A 20,472-nucleotide genomic window follows, 5' to 3' on the forward strand; every position below is an offset into this window, starting at 1 on the left:
TTCCAGGCTTCAGCCTTATTCGCAACGACCGTACTGTGAGAGGCGGTGGTGGAGTTGCCATCTACATCCGTTCCCATATTCCCTATAAATTGGTATTTTCCTCTCCTCAACCCCCGCCCCCTAATTCCACCGAAAATATTCTCCTTGAAGTCCATCTGCCCTATTCCAAAATTCTTGTCGGTGTTTTTTATAGTCCTTCCCTCTCCATCGATTATTTTTCCAGTTTTGAAGACCTCCTTGACCTTTATTCTCCCCAATATGATCATTTAATCCTTATGGGTGACTTCAACACATGTCTATTAAAAGGCGACAGCCGTAGCAAGAAGTTACTCTCCCTCCTAAACTCCCACAGTCTCCAGGTTCTTCCACTTAATCCTACCCATTTCTTTCCCGGCTGTAATCCCTCCCTCCTTGATTTAATGATTGTATCTTCACCTAGTCTTGTAGCTAAGTACGGTCAATGCCCTGCTGACGCTTTTTCCTTCCATGATCTCCTTTATCTGTCCTATAACCTTCGTCCTCCTAAATTCAAACCCTCTACTATTATGCTACGTAATTTTGTTGGGATAGACCTAAGTCAGCTTTCTGCTGATGCTAAGCTGTGTGATTGGCAGAGTGTCGTTGATGCCGAATCCATCGATGGCAAGGTTTCCTTATTTAACCCTTAATTTGGCACGGATAAAAATATTCAAAATATATGAATTTGACAATTTTGTGGTTTCAGGAGTATGTCATAAAGTTCTCGAAAAATGAAAAAAAAAATCTACCATTGCCCACTGCTGGGAAAACTGGTGTCCGTCACAGCGGACACTGCCAAATTACGGAAAATAAAAACCACAGTTAATTTTATTTTTTTTTACTAAAGAAAAAAACAGAAATGAACATTTTAGAACTATTTGATACCGAAGTACAGTTTATTTTATATGGAAATTTAAAAAAAAACAATTCATGTTTATTTTGTATGAAAATTAAAAAATAAGTCTAAATTCTTCTTCTGTTAGTTGAATTGACTTGCCGGTTTTTTGAACTGAATATAAGTTTGTCTGCTCTACGAAACTAGTAAAAATATCTTGAGAAAAAAAGGTGAAAGAAACTCAAAGGTGATCATCTTCTGGCATGTCTATGTTATCATCCTCCTCACCTTCTTCTATTGTCGCTTGGTGACGGAATTGAGTTACTTTCCAATAATTGTAAGTCAGCTGAAAGTTGTTTTTTTTTTGGTCTTTTGGCTTTGACTGTGGGTGGTTTCTTAGTACTTATTTTTCGGGGTGCTAATCAAGAAGCTATTGTTGTTATAGGCGTTGCAGGCAATCTAGGAATAGCAGATAGAGATAGAACATTTTCAAAAAAAGACTCGCCAATTTACGCACGAAAGACTCTGGTCATCAGCAGGTCTATCAGAATCTTCGGAGTGTAATTCTTCATCGTCGGATGTATCTATCGTTATGTTAGCAAGGGAATATGGTGCAGGAGAAAACAAGGGGTGGAAGAATTAGTACTTGCATGATACAATTCAGTTTCCGAATCGGATATTTCGCTAGCATCGGAAGGTGCATGTTCATTCGGCACTAAAGCAATAATTTTACTTGCGCGGTTAGGCTGTTGGCAAAGAAAAAAAATCCGAACTCAGAACCATAACCAAACAAGCAGAAGCACCCACATTTTGGCGGTGTCCGCCGCAGCGGACATAGTAATAAAGTGGTACTTTTCTATACAATTAGCAACGTCCGCTGTGACGGACAAAACATTTTGGTTACAAATAAACACCATAAAAATGTAATAAAGTGTGTATGTTTTTGTAAATAATGATTGAAATGTTTATTATCTAATAAATAAATATATAATTCAATTCATTTTTCCACAAAAAATAAGAAAAATAGGTATAAATACCTTGAGCAAAACAGGTGGCTGCATTTTCGCAGACATTTTACGTCCCAACTGACATATGCAATGTTGTCACAATCATTACTTAATTTTTTACTATTTGTTTATGGTATAAATAAACATTTAATCGATTAGAAATCGATGAACATGAAATAAAAACTTGGCAGGATTTATTTTAAACAAGTGTCCGTCACACCGGACTATGCCAAATTAAGGGTTAATAATCTTGTAATTGGCCTATACGATAAACACGCACCCACTCGACCTGTGAAGAGAAAACATACTCCAGCTCCTTGGCTTTCTCCTGACCTTAAATCACTTTTAAATAAGAAAAATAGAGCTAAGGCCAAAATTAAATCTGCAAAAACAGACGATGCCCGGGAGAAATACAAAACAATTCGTAATCGTTGCAACATATTGTGTAGAGACGCACAACGACGCCATTTCCATTCATCTGTCGAGAACGGCGACTCTGTCAAAATTTGGAACTTCCTAAAAAGTCTAGGAGTTGGTAAAAATTCCCATTCTTTGTCCTCTCCCAATGTCAATATTATAGATAATTTAAATCAGCATTTTTCATCTTCAGTTTATATCAACAATACTTTAAAACAAATCACACTAGATAACCTTGCTTCTCTTCCAACTCCAGAATTTCCCCCGTTCAGTTTTAGTCAACTCACCGATTGTGATGTTAAGAAAAGCATATTGTCCATCGCCTCTAACGCTGCCGGCTGTGACCTTGTGAGTCGTAGAATGATCATCCCTATCCTCGATATAATTAATCCCACCATTACCCATATCCTTAACTTCTCTCTTTCGTCCGGGACCTTTCCTAACTGTTGGAAAGATGCCCACATTATTCCTCTACCTAAAAAATCTAGTCCTAAATTGTTATCCGATTTTCGTCCTATTTCTATTTTACCCTTCCTTTCCAAAGTCCTTGAACGCCTTATCCATCAACAATTAACCACTTTCATTAACTCCAACAATATCCTGAGTCCTTTCCAGTCCGGGTTCCGCTCTGGCCACAGCACAGCTACTGCTCTAGTGAAGGTAACAGACGACATTCGTGCAGGGATGGATAATAAGCAGCTCACAGTTCTTACTCTTCTAGACTTCAGCAATGCTTTTAATACAGTCGACTTTGACATACTGCTGAGTCTGCTGCGTTTGATTAACATTCCAACTTCGGTGATTGACTGGTTTCGTAATTACCTGCGTGGCCGGCGGCAGCGTGTTCTGATGGGTGACACCCACTCTTCTTGGGCTGCTGTCTCCGCCGGTGTGCCGCAGGGTGGCGTGTTGTCACCTCTCCTCTTTTCTATCTTTATAAATTCCTTAACCTCGCGCCTCACTTCTCTCTACCATATGTACGCTGACGACTTACAAATCTACACCCAGGCCTCGCTCAACAATTTACCTAGTGCTATCCGACATATCAATGCCGAACTAGCAACCCTGGTCAATTGGAGTGACGAATACGGTCTAAAAATCAATCCTGCAAAGAGTCACGCGATTATCATGGGAAGTCCGTATCTCGTTTCCGAAATTGACTGGGGCGCCTTACCCAGTGTCTGCCTTGGTGGAGTAACAATTCCTTATTGTAAGGTGGTTAAAAATCTAGGTGTTCATCTCGACCAAACACTATCGTGGTCTCACCACCTACAAGAGATCAGTCGTAAGGTGTATGCGGCATCGGGTACTCTTCGGCGTATACGTAACTTTTTGCCTATTCCAACAAAAATTATGTTAGCTCAATCCCTTCTCTTCCCTATCCTCGACTATGCGGATGTGTGTTTTCCTGACCTTACGGTTGAGAATATGGAGAAACTTGAGCGTCTGCAAAATCTTTTAATTCGATTTGTATTCGGCCTTCGCAAATTCGACCATGTCTCTTTCTATCGCAGACGCCTCAAGTGGCTCCCTATTCGCCTCCGACATCATCTCCACTGTCTTCAATTACTATACCGTATCCTTTTCGATCCTTCCTCTCCTTCCTACCTTAAGAATAACTTCATTTTTCAACACTGCGAAAACTACTCTCTTCGATCAGCTGACAAACTTATTTTGTGTATTCCCTCTCATCGCACCAATTTTTATGCGGGTTCTTTTGCTGTCTCTGCCGTCAAGTTATGGAACTCCCTACCTTTAAAAATCAGACTTGCTCCTTCCTTATCCTCTTTTAAACATCATGTCCGTAATCATTTCCTCTTAACTGCCTATAATTCGGATTAGTTTATGTAGTATACTTCTATTTAGACATATTTATATTTATTTATATATATATATATATTATATATATTTAATATTTATATAGTTACTACTATGTAGTATGCATAATATGTGTATGTATGTGTATCTTATGATATATTTGTATTTCATATATTTATCTAGGTAATATTAGTAATATTATTATTTATATATTTATTTATTTTTTTTTTTATTTTTGTTCATTTTTACGTATTTATATCATGCACTGTATAAAATGTGTATATATTTTATTGTGTTCTCTTATTATTTCTACCCTATTCTAAAAATATGTTTTTATTTTGTCCGACAACTTTTTGCGCTTCTTTGCCTTTCTCCCCGTGGTTGCCTGGCAGAGATCACTGCATAGTGATAAGGCCGCCTTTTGTGCTTTCTAATCTTATTTTTTGTAACCTTTATGTATATTTTGTTTTTTTTTGCACAATAAAGTGTTAAATAAATAAATAAATAAATAAATAAATAATATGCAAAAGCCACTCATTCACCAAATAACGAGGGCAAAAATAAATTTGATATTGCAATGAACTTGACATTGACGTGATATTGACAGTGTAATCTGTCAAGTGCCTTGAACAAACAAATTTTGCCATGAAGAGTGCTTTTTCGAGGCTTTTTCACTGACACCAATTTAAATTGAAATCGCACCGGCTGCTATTTGCCGCTGACAGTTGTGTCATACGGCATCACTACGGCATTCGGCAAAGTGTAGTTTAATAGGTGGACGTTAATAAGTTGCCGCGTTTACGCAGCTCGCGTAACGTGTGAATATTCATTGATAATTAAGAAATACATGCATGATTTAACTGTTTTATTTTGTGTTGCTGACATTGTTTTTAAGCGTAAGTATTTATTAAAATTGAAAGTAATTACATCTTAACTCATGTAGTTTTAAACTTTTAAGCAATTCATTATTTCCTATTCGCATTAAATTATGTATTTCTGTGTTCATAAATAATTGCTGAATGATTTAGGACAGATTAATTTAAGTTTGCTTTTTTTTTTAAATAAATATATTCAATTGATTTCATTATTGATATTGAATTCGATTATTAATGCGCATCTATTAAGACTTCGAAACAAGTTTTTGACAAATAGCCAAATAAATGTATTTTTGGCATCTATTTAACTAGACATTAGAAAGATATATACTTACGTAAACGTTCTATTTAAAACGTATAAGGAAAATCATCATTAAATACTAAAACACAACTGGGGCCAGGAATACTAAGCGAGTCACCTCTACGGGCTCCTTTACAAAATACCTAATCATTAACGTATTCATAACATAACTCCCGCCAATCTCCCGCTTAGTTTGACTTCCCGCCAAAAAGTCTATAAAGAAATAGGCTACTCTCTACCGCGATAAAACAATTTATTACCATACCCATAGGATAATCTATTACGATCCATATTTGAAACACTAGTGTCTGCCGTCAGTATGATATCTCGAGTTCCTCTTCATAATCATCACCATCCTATATTTATTCCCAATATACCTAGTTACGGCCACCACGGTCCTCCTATGATGGTGCACCGTGCAGGCCACCACGTTGCTTAATACGGGTGTGGTCATGTCATTGAACTTTTAATTTTTCGACATGCCGGTTTCTTTCCTTCATTGTTAGAAGCAATGGTGATCTGTATTATGTGCAAATAAATAGGTAGACTCTTCCCAAAAAAATAAAAACACGTTCGTCCGTAACTACTCTCCTCTGCGTCACATTGAAATTCGAAACGTCGACCGCGACGTTATGATAAAAGTTCGAAGTGCTCATTACTACTACACTAATCATGTCCCCTTATTACCATTTATTATTATTAAGTTAAAATGATTTTGGCAGGATGGTCCTGCTCTCTCCATTGAAAGAAATTAGTTTGGCAAACGTTCACAAACATAACTTTGTTCTGATGAATCCAATAATTTATTCTAGGTATAAACAACTGAAAGTCGTCCCACTTAGATGCACAAAACATTGTCATGTTCGAATGTAGGCTGTGATGTAAGCACGGCCACGATATACAAAATAATAATAAACACTCGCTTGCTAATATTCTCTCACCACATATTATTAATAGTTATAGAAACTATAAATCTAATGACTGACTAAGTACGTTTTAAAGCATCGTATTTTAAGATTTTCAAGGTACAAGCACTTTAGTCTAGACTCCAGACTAAATCATCATGTAGCCGCTAACAAGTTTGTGATAGTTTTATCGAGATAAGTGCCACTTAGTATTGTGACTTATAAATTGTTTAACAACACACAAATTCCTTATGTATTATGAGTATGTACATATTGGAAATTAAATCAATATAACCTACATTAGGCACTAGTTTCATGAAATTTATATGACCTAGGGCCCATTGATTTAAAAATGTTCAGTTTTATTTGTTTCTTAAACCGTTTAGTGAAAATCTTTAATTTCTATCTCGTACAGATTCGTTTCTCAATAAATTCTACAGGAACGTTCAACTTTTAATACCCAAACAAAACGGTGTTGATACTTGGCTAATGAATTATATCAATTGTATTTATTTTTATCATTTATTCATATCATGAAAAACCAGACATAACATTGCAATCAATTTTAGCACCAATATGTACCTACATGAACATCGCTTTTAAAATCTATTTTACATTTTTATTAAAATAATTTATTTAAGTAACTAACTACTTATCTAATGTATTTTATCTTCAAATAACTATAATTATTAGGTATATTATGAATATTTAATTTCTGTTTTAGAAAATGTGGAAATTATTCATAGTCGCGGTTAGTCTGTTGAACATATACGGAGAATGTAGGTACGGAATAAATTATCAAAATCAGGACTTGTCCAATGAAATCTCAACTCGGCGTCCCCATCACAGGGATCACAAGGTTGGGCCCCCAGACCACACCAAACTAGTTGCTATGGCTAGATACGTGCTTCATAATTGCGGTATGTATTATTTATTCTGAATGCTAATGAATTATGTAGTTACAAATTACAATGACTACTGTTATAGCCTATAGCTTTGTAACATTCGTAAACGTGCTGAAATACCAATGTTATTACTATAAAGTATAATTACCTATGGAAAAAGAGAGCAAGATTTATGCATTAATTTACGTGGGATCATATTTAGGCCCCATATAAACCGGGTTACTTTTATAAGAGGAACGTCAACTGTAACGGCACTTTTACAGATTGGGCTTCGATTGCAACTATATCCGTGCTACCAGCGATAGAAGGTTTCCCCTTCTCTAATGTTAAATCTGTGGTCGACGGTTCACTTGCCAATTCCACTGGAGTCCCCTATTTCTATATGTCACCTCTGGACTTCACAGCTCGTGATTTAGCGGTAAGTTGATTCGAATTTTAAAATCATTTCATTGGAATGCATTTCTTATCTATTGTCTTCTCCATGCCCATACCCTTTAAAATAAGGCGTGATGGCGAAGCGTGCGTCTCTATAAATGCTATTCCTACAGCGTTTAATTGCTTTCACTTAACATTACAACGTTAATCTTATAGTTTACTTTGAAGTTCTGTCTGTTCTTCTTGTGGACATAGTTACCTAATTTTAAGTTAGCTTTGTCACCGAAAAAAAAGCAAATCCACGTTAACAAAGGTATATGGCGTGCGTTATCATAAATACTTTAGCATATTTACATAGCAATGATAAACGTAATGTTCAATACATATTACATACTTACATAACAACGACGATAAAATGTTAAGTGTTACCTATTAATATTACCATTGGTCAGGAATTACAGTTTTTTTTATCAGTTGCTTAAAACAAAGCTTTAATGAGAATACGCATGACGAAAGATTTTGAAAACCTCTTCCATAATGTGTGTATACGTTTATTAAACAAGAAAAATATTTCGCTAATATACTTAAATTTAACGAAGATAAAAGCCATTTTTCAAAAAATATTTATTAACTGTGCCAAAACAGCTCACAGGTGTCATGGCGTAGGCGTGACGTCACTCTTACGTAAATACGTAAGAGTGACGTAATCTGTATGCATAGCGAAGCAAAATTTAACAAATATTTAATTATTAAGTGTTATAGAATCTAATTTCAAAGTTTATAAGTGGTGTGCAGTATTGCAATGTGAATCTACATAAAAATAATACCCAAAAAAGTGTTAGTAATTGTTTAAAGCGAGAAAATAATATGAAATGATTGTATAAATTTGACGCAGAGAAACCCGAACCACATATTCGTGAATTCGCAATTATATTTCTGTTCTGAGTCGATAAAGCATACGTGAAAAAGTAGAAAATAAATAAAAATGCGTATTCTCAACATATTCATAACAACAAAATACACCTGACGCGAAGTTGTTTACATAGACGTGACGTCACGCGTGTTTAAGTCAAAATGGCCAACGGCAGAATTTCAATGTTTTATTTTATTGATAATCTCATTAATCTTAATGTTTTTAGTATTTCTAAGTCACTATATTTAATTTATTTATTATACATTTTCCCTTAAAAACACTAATTCGATCATTTATGGATACTGTCGTCATGCCTATTGAGATATTTTTTTTTTCTTTAACTCGACGATATATACCTAAGTGAATGTTTGTATCTGTCTATACTCTTTATTACGGTGTTATTAAATTAATTCAGATAAACCGCTATTTGCGTAAAATTTTTCATTGCAATTAATTGAATTAAGAAATAAAAATTCTGGCATCATAAAAAAATGCTTTTGGTGTCCTTTTTCCGTATTCGGAGGAAAAATATTACTTCCACATGTAGATATATGTATTTCCTGTTAGCAATTATAGGTATAAGACCTGTAATTGCTTAATTAAACACATTGATTATTCCTAAAGAATAAATAAATAGTTAGTCATAACTCACACAAGAAATATGAAGTTCAAAATGTTTTTTTTTTAAGAAAAACACACGCGCAACTATTTTGGTGTCTTTGGAAGAAACAAGATTTTGTGAGAACCAAAAATACGACCCGGAAGATCCGAGATGCACGCGTCTTATGCTGTCGGGAAAAATGAAAAAGGTATCATTTTGTTATTTATTCATTTATCAATAATATAATATTTGCTATTGGTTATCAAATAACAAACGAAATTTACATTTGAAATGACTGATTTTTTTGTCAGCCAAAATCTTGGGCATTAAAAAAATTAAATTGTATTTTAAGTACCTCTACATTTTGTTATTATCAAACGTTGCAACTAAAGATTTGTCTCTTAAAATAGAAAATATGCTGCTAATATTATTTAGTGTGTAAAAAATCAGACTTTGACTTCATTAAGAAATCATAGCAAACAAGCAAGCTATAACTTATTAATATTCATGATATTATGTATTGCTAATTTACAGTTCAAGGTAAAGTAGGTAACATACGTTAAAGTACAAAAAATAGACAAATGTAGGTATTTGCGAGATTTTTTTGGTAATTGAATAACTCAATCACTGATTTTTTTGTCTCCTTCTTGGGATAGACGATAGTCTAGTATTCGCAGACACATAAAATAAAATGATAATCAAATATTAGCAAAATATCTTTGAGAATCCAGTTTTAGTACATAATTTCATATATCTAGACTGAATATTTGTGTTATAATAAAGTTATTGTAATCAACAGGTCAAAGAAGGCACATCCGAGTTTAAATTCGCGAAGGCCGCTTTGTTTGAAAGACATCCTGCGATGGCGACATGGCCGACCGGTTCGTATTTATTTGGATTTTTATTCACTGGATAATGGATGATAAATATACGGATTCTATGTATAAGGATAAAATATCGTGACTCGTGAGGTATTAAAACTGTAATTCATGATATTGCGGATTGAATACGACATCAGTCCACATTCTCTATTGACAAAGACTTAAAAAATAAGTAAATCTGCGAAAATGATAAATTTCGAAAACTTTTATATAAAACCTAGCTATTTTAAGAATGGGTGATAGTTTTACAATAACATAGATAAAGTAATGACCAGAAAACGAACGTGACATGATTACTGTAGCTTCGATAAGGTCGGGTCAAGGTGTGAAGATAACATTTTTGCAAAATGTTTTACGTGATTGATTAAATAATAATATAACCTGGGATATATTTCATGTCAACACGTAAAAACTAGAAATATTGCGATGCTTACTAAGAATTAAAAAAAACTAATCAAGGTTTTAAAAGTATCAACATAGTGTGATCCCACTACAGTCAGGCCTCGTATTATGAGAGTTTAAGGAGTTTCTTATCCAATAAAAAGTCCTTCTGTCTCATCAGCTGATAGCTCCTCTTTGCTATATAAACACATAGAACAACAATACAAGCTGATACAACTAATAATAATTATGATAATACAATGGTTCTTAATTGTTCAGACATGAATTAGTAATAAGTACATCGTCTATATTAATTAATATTCCAATACTTGCCGATGTCCATCGTTACTAAGTAGGTATAATCCGAAACATATCTAAGAGCAGGATTAAATTGTAAGTCTAGACTTCATAACATAGCATGAATTTCATGCTTCAAAAGGCAGTTGTGAGAAAGTTATCTCCCCAGTGTATATGCGGAAGGCTGGTTCAGGTTATTTAAAACAAACCAGTTAATCGTGTAACAAGGACTTTGCCTTTTTGCAGACAAGTTGAGAACGTTTTAAATTAAGCAGTTAGTCAATACATGTACCTACGTCCATTAGTCATAATACGTTTGTATTAGCATATCTAATAATAATAATTTGGAATTCAAATGCTCCAAAAATTGCAAATGGAATCGCAAAATACGTAGTTACATAGATTTTGTTTAAAAATGGATATAAGTATGTGAAGTATAGGAAGGGTTCATAACACCATAAATAGGTATTACCATGTCAAGTAGAAAACGTAAAGGTATGAAAATTAGAGGTAACTTCGGGATTTTTTTTATCGAGTCAATTTTAATATTTTATGTTCTTGATAAAACAGAATCCTGAAAATATCATCTAGTTTGATACCTAGGATATTTGATTTTATAGATTAGGTCCTGAATATTACACGTATCATCGAATAGAAGATTTTGCGTTATATACGCACCCTTAACACGTGTCCACACTCCACAGTACCTAAATGGAATGTTCGAGTGCATTTACGCAATGATCTAAATTCTAAAGTAGGGAGTAGGTGAACTTACTTGAACCATCTAGATTCTAGATCGATTTAAGAGTTGTTGTTAAATGAAATGTAGGATATTATAAGAGTATAATAGTATTTTAATAATCACGTTATTTTTCAGATCACGACTGGTTCATCACCAAAATGAAGATAGCTCAAATAGCAATGGTGGATTGGTTTGGCGGCGCTAAATACGTATCAGTTAAAGATTATCTCGCATATAACTACACAGGAACAGAAATGCTTGATAATTTCAACCACCGAAGACTTGACTAAATACTAAAAGTATATAATAATATTATGTATATAATATTATGATACATACAAATAACCAACGGGGATGTAGCGAGGATATATTTTTTACTCATTTTATATTAAACAATAAAATTGGTAATCTGTTTAACATGTCTTTATTTTACCCTTTAGATAATACAACCCATTTCTTAATAATATTATTATTTAAAAGTAAAAACTACACGATAAAAATAATAAACAAAGGAACAAAACAACGAGATATAATAAACAAAATTCATAAGATATCGATTATTTATCATGTATGTACCTAGTTAAATAAGACAATCTCTTTATTCAGTTTGAATTAATAAGTTTAATAATAAATAATAACGTGGCGACTTCAGAATTAGGGTGATTATGCCTTATATAAACGGCAATTTTTTGTTAAAATGTCTCACAAAAATTAAAATTTCCTATCGTCTCTTTCTTTTTCTCTTCTACTTGCTTATTACTATCCAATAATTATTACTTAAGTCGGTGAGCCAATATATCGAATAGGCAGTAGTTTGGTAAAGGCGGCAAAAATTGAATGAGTAACCGCCAAGCAGACAACGCCAGCAGAGTACGGATAATAATCTTCATAAATTTATACATCTTCGATAAATAATACAGGGTAGGTAACCATTTTAGAAATTGTAATATAAGATCGCATTAACTTTAATAACTGGGATTTTTTTGGTAATATTCATTCATTCATATAAATGATTATAGAGTAAAATAATTTGGAAAATCCAAAAGTGCACGCCTCATAATTCTTTTTTAATAAATATTTATTAATTATTATTTTTGTTTATTTAATAACAATTAAACCACATCGAATCAGACCCTGAAAAATGAAAGGGTTCTATTCCTGAGCATACTCAAGCGTAAGAGAAAAAAAAAGACTCGATTAGTAAAGTATTTCGGTCGCTATCGTGTTAACAAGAAAAAGGATCCGCACATACAGACACACGGACGTCCAAGACAGAACTTTTTTAAACCGTTTTTTAACTAGTTTAAATAACAAAAATGACATCAAAAATATCATGAACGTTAAAAATAGTGTTTTTTCTTAATATGTGTGTGTATGTATTATCTTACAAGTGCAATGTAGGTATGATACATAAAGACATTTTAAGTTTGAAAAATCAGATGTTTTGCGCGAAGTGACAGTAGTACCCACCTCAACGCTTCGCTTATGAGGCGTGCAATATCAGTTTCCTTTATTTAATTACTTAACTAAGTAAAAAGAAAATTCTTCTGCCTACTTCACTTACATTAAAAGAAACATGTTTGATATAATAATATATGTTTATAAATAAATTCATAAATATATTTGTTATATAATATTAATTTAATTGTATGTATATTGAAATGTATATGAGGTTTTGTGTAGGTATACTTTACAATATTTGAGGAAAATAACAAACAAATTTAAATTTAGTGCAAAATATTACTAATAAAAAAGGAATCAATCACAACCTTTTTTGTGTAATTATTGTAATCTATGGTCTATAAAACAAAAAATATTACTTGAAATCAAAATTAACAACCTCAATAAAAACGTCCGAATAACTGACTTGCCACATTGATGATTATTGGTCAAATCTTCAAAAAAAAAAAGATGAACCTATTAACAAATTCTATAATTAGATCCAAAGCGCACTTATTGGTAGATTAATATTTAATATTATACAAGATTTAAAAGCTACGGATATAAAGATAAACGCACCATTTCGGTTATTTTCCGAGTAATAAATAAATAACTCCACATCAATGATATGTAAAAAGGTGTAAATAAGTAATAATAATAACAAAACATTCGATCTTCAAAAATGGCAAAATATCTTACATACGATTAGACGTCAAAGTAAGATGGCACGATTCAACTATCGTGAGCGAAAGAGACAACCGACTTGCCACTTCCAGAGTTTTATCATAAACTATCTACATCTTATACTATTAATTATAACATCATTGACTCGTCATGAATTATATTTTTCATAAGTATGAATTTGAAAATAAAAATGTAGTACATTAATTAAATCTGAGTTGATTGTAAAATATTTAATTTAAAGCCAAATAATTTTATTGTTATATTTACACAATAAACATTTTTTTCTTTTATTCACAAGCATTTCACACAATTTACAACAACTGAACTTTCCCGTTACAATGCACGCATGAAGCGACCGGTGGTGCGACGTTGCCGCTGTTACTGTACGCGTGGTGCACGAGCGCATTCACCGGCTCTTCGTTCAGACGCTTCACGTCTATTGGCATTGCCATTACCTGAAAAATAACGAGAGGGATGGTATTTATTATAAAAATAAAATATTATTAAGATGGTTTACTTCAAATAAATATAAAGTATCGATGTACAATAAATAACTAGACTCAATCACGCTAAAAAATTGTCTGAGGCAAGACTCTGCCTGTTTGTGTAATAACTAGTCAGAGTTTTCTAAAATTATAGCTGGCAAAGGTAATGGCACTGAATATTAAAACTCCATTGTTTACAAACTATAATAAGAGCTAGATTTGAAGCAAAATAAGCGTTATCACACCTGTTCTGCAAACTTCTCTCCATCCGTAACACTGGCTAGGTTATCCAAATGTCCAATATCCTGCTTACATACATCGCTGCTTATATTTTCAGCAAGCTTCATGTTAACTAACGCCACATCCAATACATTTGTGGAATGTGGTATAGTCGCGCTGAAGTTAAGGTTGCCGATTGGTCGGTTACATAATTTCTTACTCCCCATATATTCTGATGCTGCTATATTCTCCAGCCACCTTTCGTGGAGGCTGTATAAGTTTTTATATGTGCACAGCATCATGTCTCGCACCCTGCATCGTTCATCTAGTAATTGTTTGATTGCTTGTTGTAAATTAGCCGATTTCTCATTGAGAATCTTCTTGCATGCTGCTAATTCTTCTATCAGCAAACTGAAAAAGAACAATGTATTTATTATTATTGGGTTAATTATATGCAAAATTATATTGCATTTAGTATATACAATTTTCCTCATATTTTGGGTGGCATAAAATGTCTTTTATAGGTATTTAATTTGAGCAATAATATTATAATAACCACAAAGAACTTTTTAGTTTTACCTTCATACCGAAATATGATCATTATTAATTGTTCTGTGGGTTTTTATAATGGTGTTGATGTTTATAATATAATAATTTATTTACCTGCTAGCTAAAAATTTGCTTCTCCACACTTCACACTGACCAGCAAGCCATTCAGTCTGTTCCTGAAATTGAATCACACAGCCATAACATTAAATGTTTTCTTTTCTTATCTATTTCTTATAATGATATAAATTTAAAATGGGAGTCTGATAAATATAGTAAGATGGTCAATTCTTACAAGAGATTATAAATATTTTTCAAATACTTTTACAGATTAGATGTTTTGGAATGAATCTTTATAAATCTAGATGAATAAATAAATATAATAATATAATTCATTGTTATTTTATCGGGAAAATCATGGCATGACATCAATTATTAGCAAGTAGAAAATATTTGTAGTATATCAATTGAAACAAGTATGTTATAACAACTGTTCATTCTATGTTCCAATTAAAATTCAAGGTCAATTTTATTAAAGACCTACATTCATATGATATTATTTTAATTATATGATAAGAAATAAATTTCTTCAAATGTTTTAATGTAGTCTTAAATATATTTAATCTTATCACTTTAATATATAGATAGATAGATGATAGATATAAAAAATATTCAACCTGATGTGTAGATAGATGTTGTGCTGAATTAATTAAGGCATTGGCCAAGTGTTTCTTATCTTCATTTAATGATTGCACCTGCGTCTCCAAATCCTCTCCCATTGATGCTACCAGCATAGTTTTCAATTCCTTATTTACCTGTTAATAATGTTGTTAAATTTAGAAGCTTGCATTATAATATGTATTTTGAGGAAAACCTGCTGGAATACCACTACTTTTAATATGTATTTTTTCATAAATAAATAATACATTTTAAATGGACAGTAGTTTTTATGGATGTAGCAAAGCATTAAAGGTTAATAATTACATAGTAAACCTTTCTAGTATTCTAAAAAATCAGGTTCAAAAGTATAAATTTCAATATTCAAGATACTTCACCTGAACTTGCTGCCTTAGCTGCTCATTCAAACTCTCATTCTCTTTTGTTAGCGCATCAATCTTTTTCTGCATTTCATCATCATGTGTTTTATTTTGATCAGCTTTGTCACTACTTGTCATGTGCTTCAATCTTGGCTTAAACTCATTTAAATTTGTGTTCATTTGTGACATCTGAGACACAAGAGTGTTTATATCCATATGATTTCTTGACTTTTTCGTGCTTTTCGAAACTGTTTTTGGGTTCATTGGTTTAACAGCTGCAGGATAAGGCTCATATGGCACAAATTTAGGGTTTTTGGAATAAATATGGGTTTTCTTTTCTGTTGAAAAGACTTTCGTTGCATATACTTGGATAAGTCGTCCACCAGAGAGTGATTCTTTTTTCTTCACTATTTGAATAGGCTTAACATCAACTTTTTGCTTGGTTTCCGTGATTTTTTCTTCAGATTCCATACCATCGCCTGCAGTTCTTGCTTTCCCCATTATAACTGTTGTACAAATAAAATGGACATAAGAAAATAAGGTAAAATGCTTTAATTATTAAAATTCAAAGGCTTAATTTGGTACTTACTGTCATTAAATGGGGTGATGGAGTCCATATTGAGTGATTGCAGTATATTTCAAGAATATTTTGGAATATTATTAAAGATAAACAATTATTAAATGAGTTAAAAACATATAAATTATTTAGTTATTTACGCGAATTTTGGCATACGTTTACTGTTTACTTGTCATGTTTGACGTTGAAGGTTGACGTCTGACGATATATCAGGTGACAAGTGTCAATTCATTCATCAGTTTAGAAATCTAAGGCATACGATGGTTTGTCCTCAAGACTTTATTAGACTGAGCAATGGCTATAAGATAAAACAAATTATATAAATGTAAAACTTGCAATAGCAGCGGGAAATTCTTTTTGTTGCTGTTAATTAGTCTCGCTAGTATATGAAATATTTCTAAAAGGTTGACTGTTCACTACCAAGTCGCGAGTGAGTTGAGCGTTAAATATGTAGTTAATTTCTAGCAAGTATCTATAAAAAGAACCTCAAAGTAATCGGTAATAATTTTTCATATAATACAAGATGACAAGGGCATAACTTTCTCGTTCACACGCATCTAGCGCAAAGAGTACTATATCTAGCGGCTAGTCCCTCGCCCACATTAATCAGGCAATTACCTGACTTCTGTGTTATCATTCTGATACAATGTCAACCCATCCATGCCTTTAGGTATCTTAGATTTGTATGTAAAATAATGAGAGTAAACGAGAGCGCAAGATCACTGTTACTGGGCGGGGCCAGGTCATAGAAGAAAATAATAAGAAAATATGTGATTTAAGGAAAAGTGTGGGTTAAATTGGGGAACATAAAACAATTTGTATCTATAAAAATTTATTACAATAAATAATAATCCACTAAAGCACATAATAAATTAGGCATTAAGAGTAGATTCTAACTCTCCGTTCTCTAAAAGCTCCTTGATTATATCAAGACCACCAATCAATTCTCCTTTCACATACACTTGAGGGTAGGTTGGCCATTGGGAGAACTCCTTTAGACCTTGACGCACTTCCTCATCAGTTAAAATATCAAATGTATCATATTGGACTCTGCAACAAACACATATAATATAAAAAGATTTAAACGGAATTAAATTTGGAAAGACATATCTTTACATAGAATAATAAATTAATTTGACAGAATGTTAATGAATATAAAGCAGTAAGGAAGATCATGTTATATTAGTAGTTATCTAAAAAATGCTGTGTATGCATTAGGATTCATTTTCAAAATCTCCATTATGCACAAGATTCAACCAGAAAATTCAATGAGGAACAATAATCATTAAACAAAGTTGTATTTCTAATAAATGACTACTGAATTTACTATCATTCTCAATTATTATTGTTAAGATGTTTATATAATTAATCTTATGATACTATTTTATACCATGACCTTAGGTTATCCACAACAAGTTTATGTTATGATTTATTACAATATATTATTTTTATATTTAACCTACAAAATTTTCAAAATAATTAAAAATGTAATACAGAATACAAAAAAAGAAAAAAATAATATTTATACATTACAGGAATCTATAACATTCCAATCTTGTTTCTAAGCACTAGTTAATAAGTAACAATAAATACAAGGAGAACAAGAATGTAAATTCCTAACATAAATTCTAAGCACCATTTACATTACTTTATGATTAGCTTTAAATTCATAAAATTGTTATGGTAATAGGATTGGTATGGATTAAAAAAAGACGGGTTGCACTCCAGGAGAGCCGGCAGAAGTGAAAACTTGATTATTAACGTTGAGCATGTTTGATATCCATCGGTCTTACGCTTTTTCGATCAGGTCACGTGTCCTGACTCAAGTTTAAGATTTTATACCCATTACAGAAAAAGTGCTCAACGCCGCTAAAGAAGTTTTCACTTCAAAAAAATCAATAAAATAGTAGTAGAATGTATAAAATAAAATTTACATACCCTGTTTCATTTAATATGTGGATAAGCTGTTTACTAAAGCCACACCTCGGTCCATCCCTTGTACCTTTCATAAATACCATAACATTGTGTTTATTTATAAGGCTCTTCAGGCGTTCTTCTAGGGATTGCTTGGGGGATTCATTTTGAACAGACTTTCCGGCACTATATGATTTTACCTTAGAAGACATTTGAGCGACATCCACACCATCAATTCTATCAATTTGTTGACTATTTTTGAAAAATATAACAGTTGGAACTGAATCTATCTGTAACAACATATAGTTTATTGAATCAAGTATTTTTTTACTTATATATTATAATGAATCAAATTATTTTATCAAATCATTAATACCTTATACTTTAATGATACTTCTGAAAGACTTTCAGCATCACATACACCAAATTGGGTCCCAAAGTTTTTGGCTTCAGGTAATTTTATCAGTTCTTGCAGAACATCAGTGACTTGCTTACACTGTTCAGCCCATTCTGCAGAAAAATGGACTACACCAAGGGAAGACGAACTGAAAGAATGTAAATAGAAATGAAGTCCACATACATTAGAAATAGTATACATATTTGAAATATTTATTAGTTTCAAGTGAAAACATAAAATGAAGGACATTTCGTCTGATTTTTTTTAACAATACAAACCTTATAAAACTGTTGAATTTGTCGATTGTATCAATAACAATGACCGACATTCTTGGAGGTTATATTATCCTTATTAAATTGTAGAAACCGTTCTATGTCAATATTATAACAAAATGTTGTACTTTAAATGTATTCACTAACTGCTGACACTAAAAGCTAGATTTTCTACAATCCAAATCCCTCAAAACTTCGAAAGATTTTCCCAGATTTTCCTCAGAGTTCAGACTTATTGACAAGAAACTGAAGTAGCAATTTTGGCATTGGCAATTTCGTGATTCGTCTTTTGAGGCAAATGGCAATTTTGATTAGGTTTATTATGGGTTTATTCCTCTGAGGATTTTTGAAATCGATTGATTGACATTTAAATATCGCCATAGAGCATAATTGGTTTAATCTGTGGGAATGCTCGAAATATCGCTGCCCGCTGGTGGACCAATACAAACTTACAAAGACTGCGGCCTACGACCAAACGACCAAAAGAGTTATGAATTATGAAATGAATTCACAAACGAATTACTTAAATCAATAATGATCTAAGGTTATGAAATTAAATATTATTTTCTGTGGTTATTTTGTACTTTATATGGCAGCTTGAATTAATAATGATTTAAAAACCAAAATTCCTATTCTACACAAATTAGTTAAACATTCGCTAATATTCATTTCTTAACGGTACATAAACGTACTACTTATAATAATATACTATGTTCGCTAGCTCGTTTGATATCTAAGCCATAGCCCAATGAATATTTTAACGAGATACTTTAAGCGTCTTATTCACGGTCCATCTTGACGTACGTCCCGCCAAGGTCATACACGATGCACGACGCAAAACGACAGTGAATAGTATTGACGTACGTCAATAATTAATTATTATTATTATGTTGCTGGATGTGCACGACCAATTTTTCATCCAGCAAGCACCCCCACCACCGCTAATGCGCTGATTACACCTAACGAGTACAGTGGCGAGTCAGTAAATACGCTCTCGGCCGAGACAGTTGCCGAACCGAGTGGGTGTTTACACGTATTTCACTAGTGGCGAGTCAGTTCAGTTTTGATCACGACGCGGACGTCTGCAATGGATCGAAAAAAAAAAGAATTTAAACGGGTTTTAAATCGGCTGTTACCAGATATTATTAACGAATTGTGGGATTTATTAGAAATAATAAATAAAAATAATAATTCTTTGAAAAAATAAAATGACGAAACGAACGAGTGGCGAGTGGCCGAGTGACGCGACGAGTGCGTGTTTATACCTGCCGAGCGGAATAGCGAGTGGGCACTCGGCCGAGTAAACAAATTGGGATTCTAGTGACTGTCTCGCCGCTCTTCTCGGCCGAGTACTCGGCCGAGCACTCGTTGAAGTGTTTATACCAACCGAGCACTCGGCCGAGGACACTGACTCGCCACTGTACTCGTTAGGTGTAATCGCCGCATAACGTCGTGGACAGTGAAATGTGAATAGCGCGGACGTACAGCAGATCAGTGTTGCCAACAGAAATTAATGTAAATATGTACTTGGAAACGTGGCCTATTGATATGATTTTTTTGTGATAACTTAGTGAGTACATGAGCAAGCAAGAAACAGTTATTTTATATTTTTATGTACACAGGAAATACC

At 32.9% G+C, this 20,472-nt stretch overlaps 3 protein-coding genes across 4 annotated transcripts in view; 1 reads left to right on the top strand and 2 right to left on the bottom strand.

The window, feature by feature from the left end:
• The window catches only part of CREG (Cellular Repressor of E1A-stimulated Genes), a 188,776-nt gene extending 177,088 nt beyond the window's left edge, over positions 1 to 11,688 (top strand). Inside the window, exons 1-6 of one of the 2 annotated variants that reach the window (XM_090101866.1) lie at positions 4,846 to 4,991; positions 6,901 to 7,096; positions 7,345 to 7,499; positions 9,059 to 9,178; positions 9,770 to 9,851; positions 11,407 to 11,688. In XM_090101866.1, coding sequence (XP_089957992.1) covers positions 6,904 to 7,096; positions 7,345 to 7,499; positions 9,059 to 9,178; positions 9,770 to 9,851; positions 11,407 to 11,561 — 705 coding nt within the window. In that variant the 5' untranslated portion in view covers positions 4,846 to 4,991; positions 6,901 to 6,903 and the 3' untranslated portion in view covers positions 11,562 to 11,688. Of the gene's footprint in view, positions 1 to 4,845; positions 4,992 to 6,900; positions 7,097 to 7,344; positions 7,500 to 9,058; positions 9,179 to 9,769; positions 9,852 to 11,406 lie in introns of those variants that run through there. The other variant, XM_090101867.1, reaches the window with a different exon arrangement.
• Positions 11,689 to 12,939: 1,251 nt separating this feature from the next.
• On the bottom strand, positions 12,940 to 16,433 carry LOC149908404 (golgin-45). Its single transcript, XM_090101871.1, has 6 exons — positions 16,272 to 16,433; positions 15,701 to 16,188; positions 15,323 to 15,460; positions 14,763 to 14,824; positions 14,126 to 14,510; positions 12,940 to 13,850 (listed from the first exon to the last, which is right to left on the bottom strand). Exons 1-6 carry the CDS (start codon positions 16,297 to 16,299, stop codon positions 13,707 to 13,709), a joined length of 1,245 nt encoding a protein of 414 aa, XP_089957997.1. The 5' UTR covers positions 16,300 to 16,433; the 3' UTR covers positions 12,940 to 13,706.
• Positions 16,434 to 17,074: 641 nt separating this feature from the next.
• Positions 17,075 to 19,110, bottom strand: Grx3 (Glutaredoxin 3). Its single transcript, XM_090102266.1, has 4 exons — positions 18,849 to 19,110; positions 18,550 to 18,718; positions 18,198 to 18,463; positions 17,075 to 17,309 (listed from the first exon to the last, which is right to left on the bottom strand). The coding sequence occupies exons 1-4, from the start codon at positions 18,896 to 18,898 to the stop codon at positions 17,132 to 17,134; spliced, it is 663 nt and encodes a 220-aa protein (XP_089958392.1). The 5' UTR covers positions 18,899 to 19,110; the 3' UTR covers positions 17,075 to 17,131.
• Positions 19,111 to 20,472: the final 1,362 nt, after the last annotated feature.

The sequence above is a fragment of the Colias eurytheme genome, chromosome 5 (genome assembly GCF_061535395.1).
Source record: "Colias eurytheme isolate Ceu_HAF_F1 chromosome 5, ilColEury1 Martin Lab GWU primary, whole genome shotgun sequence".
In the NCBI taxonomy this organism is placed as follows: Eukaryota; Metazoa; Arthropoda; class Insecta; order Lepidoptera; family Pieridae; genus Colias; species Colias eurytheme.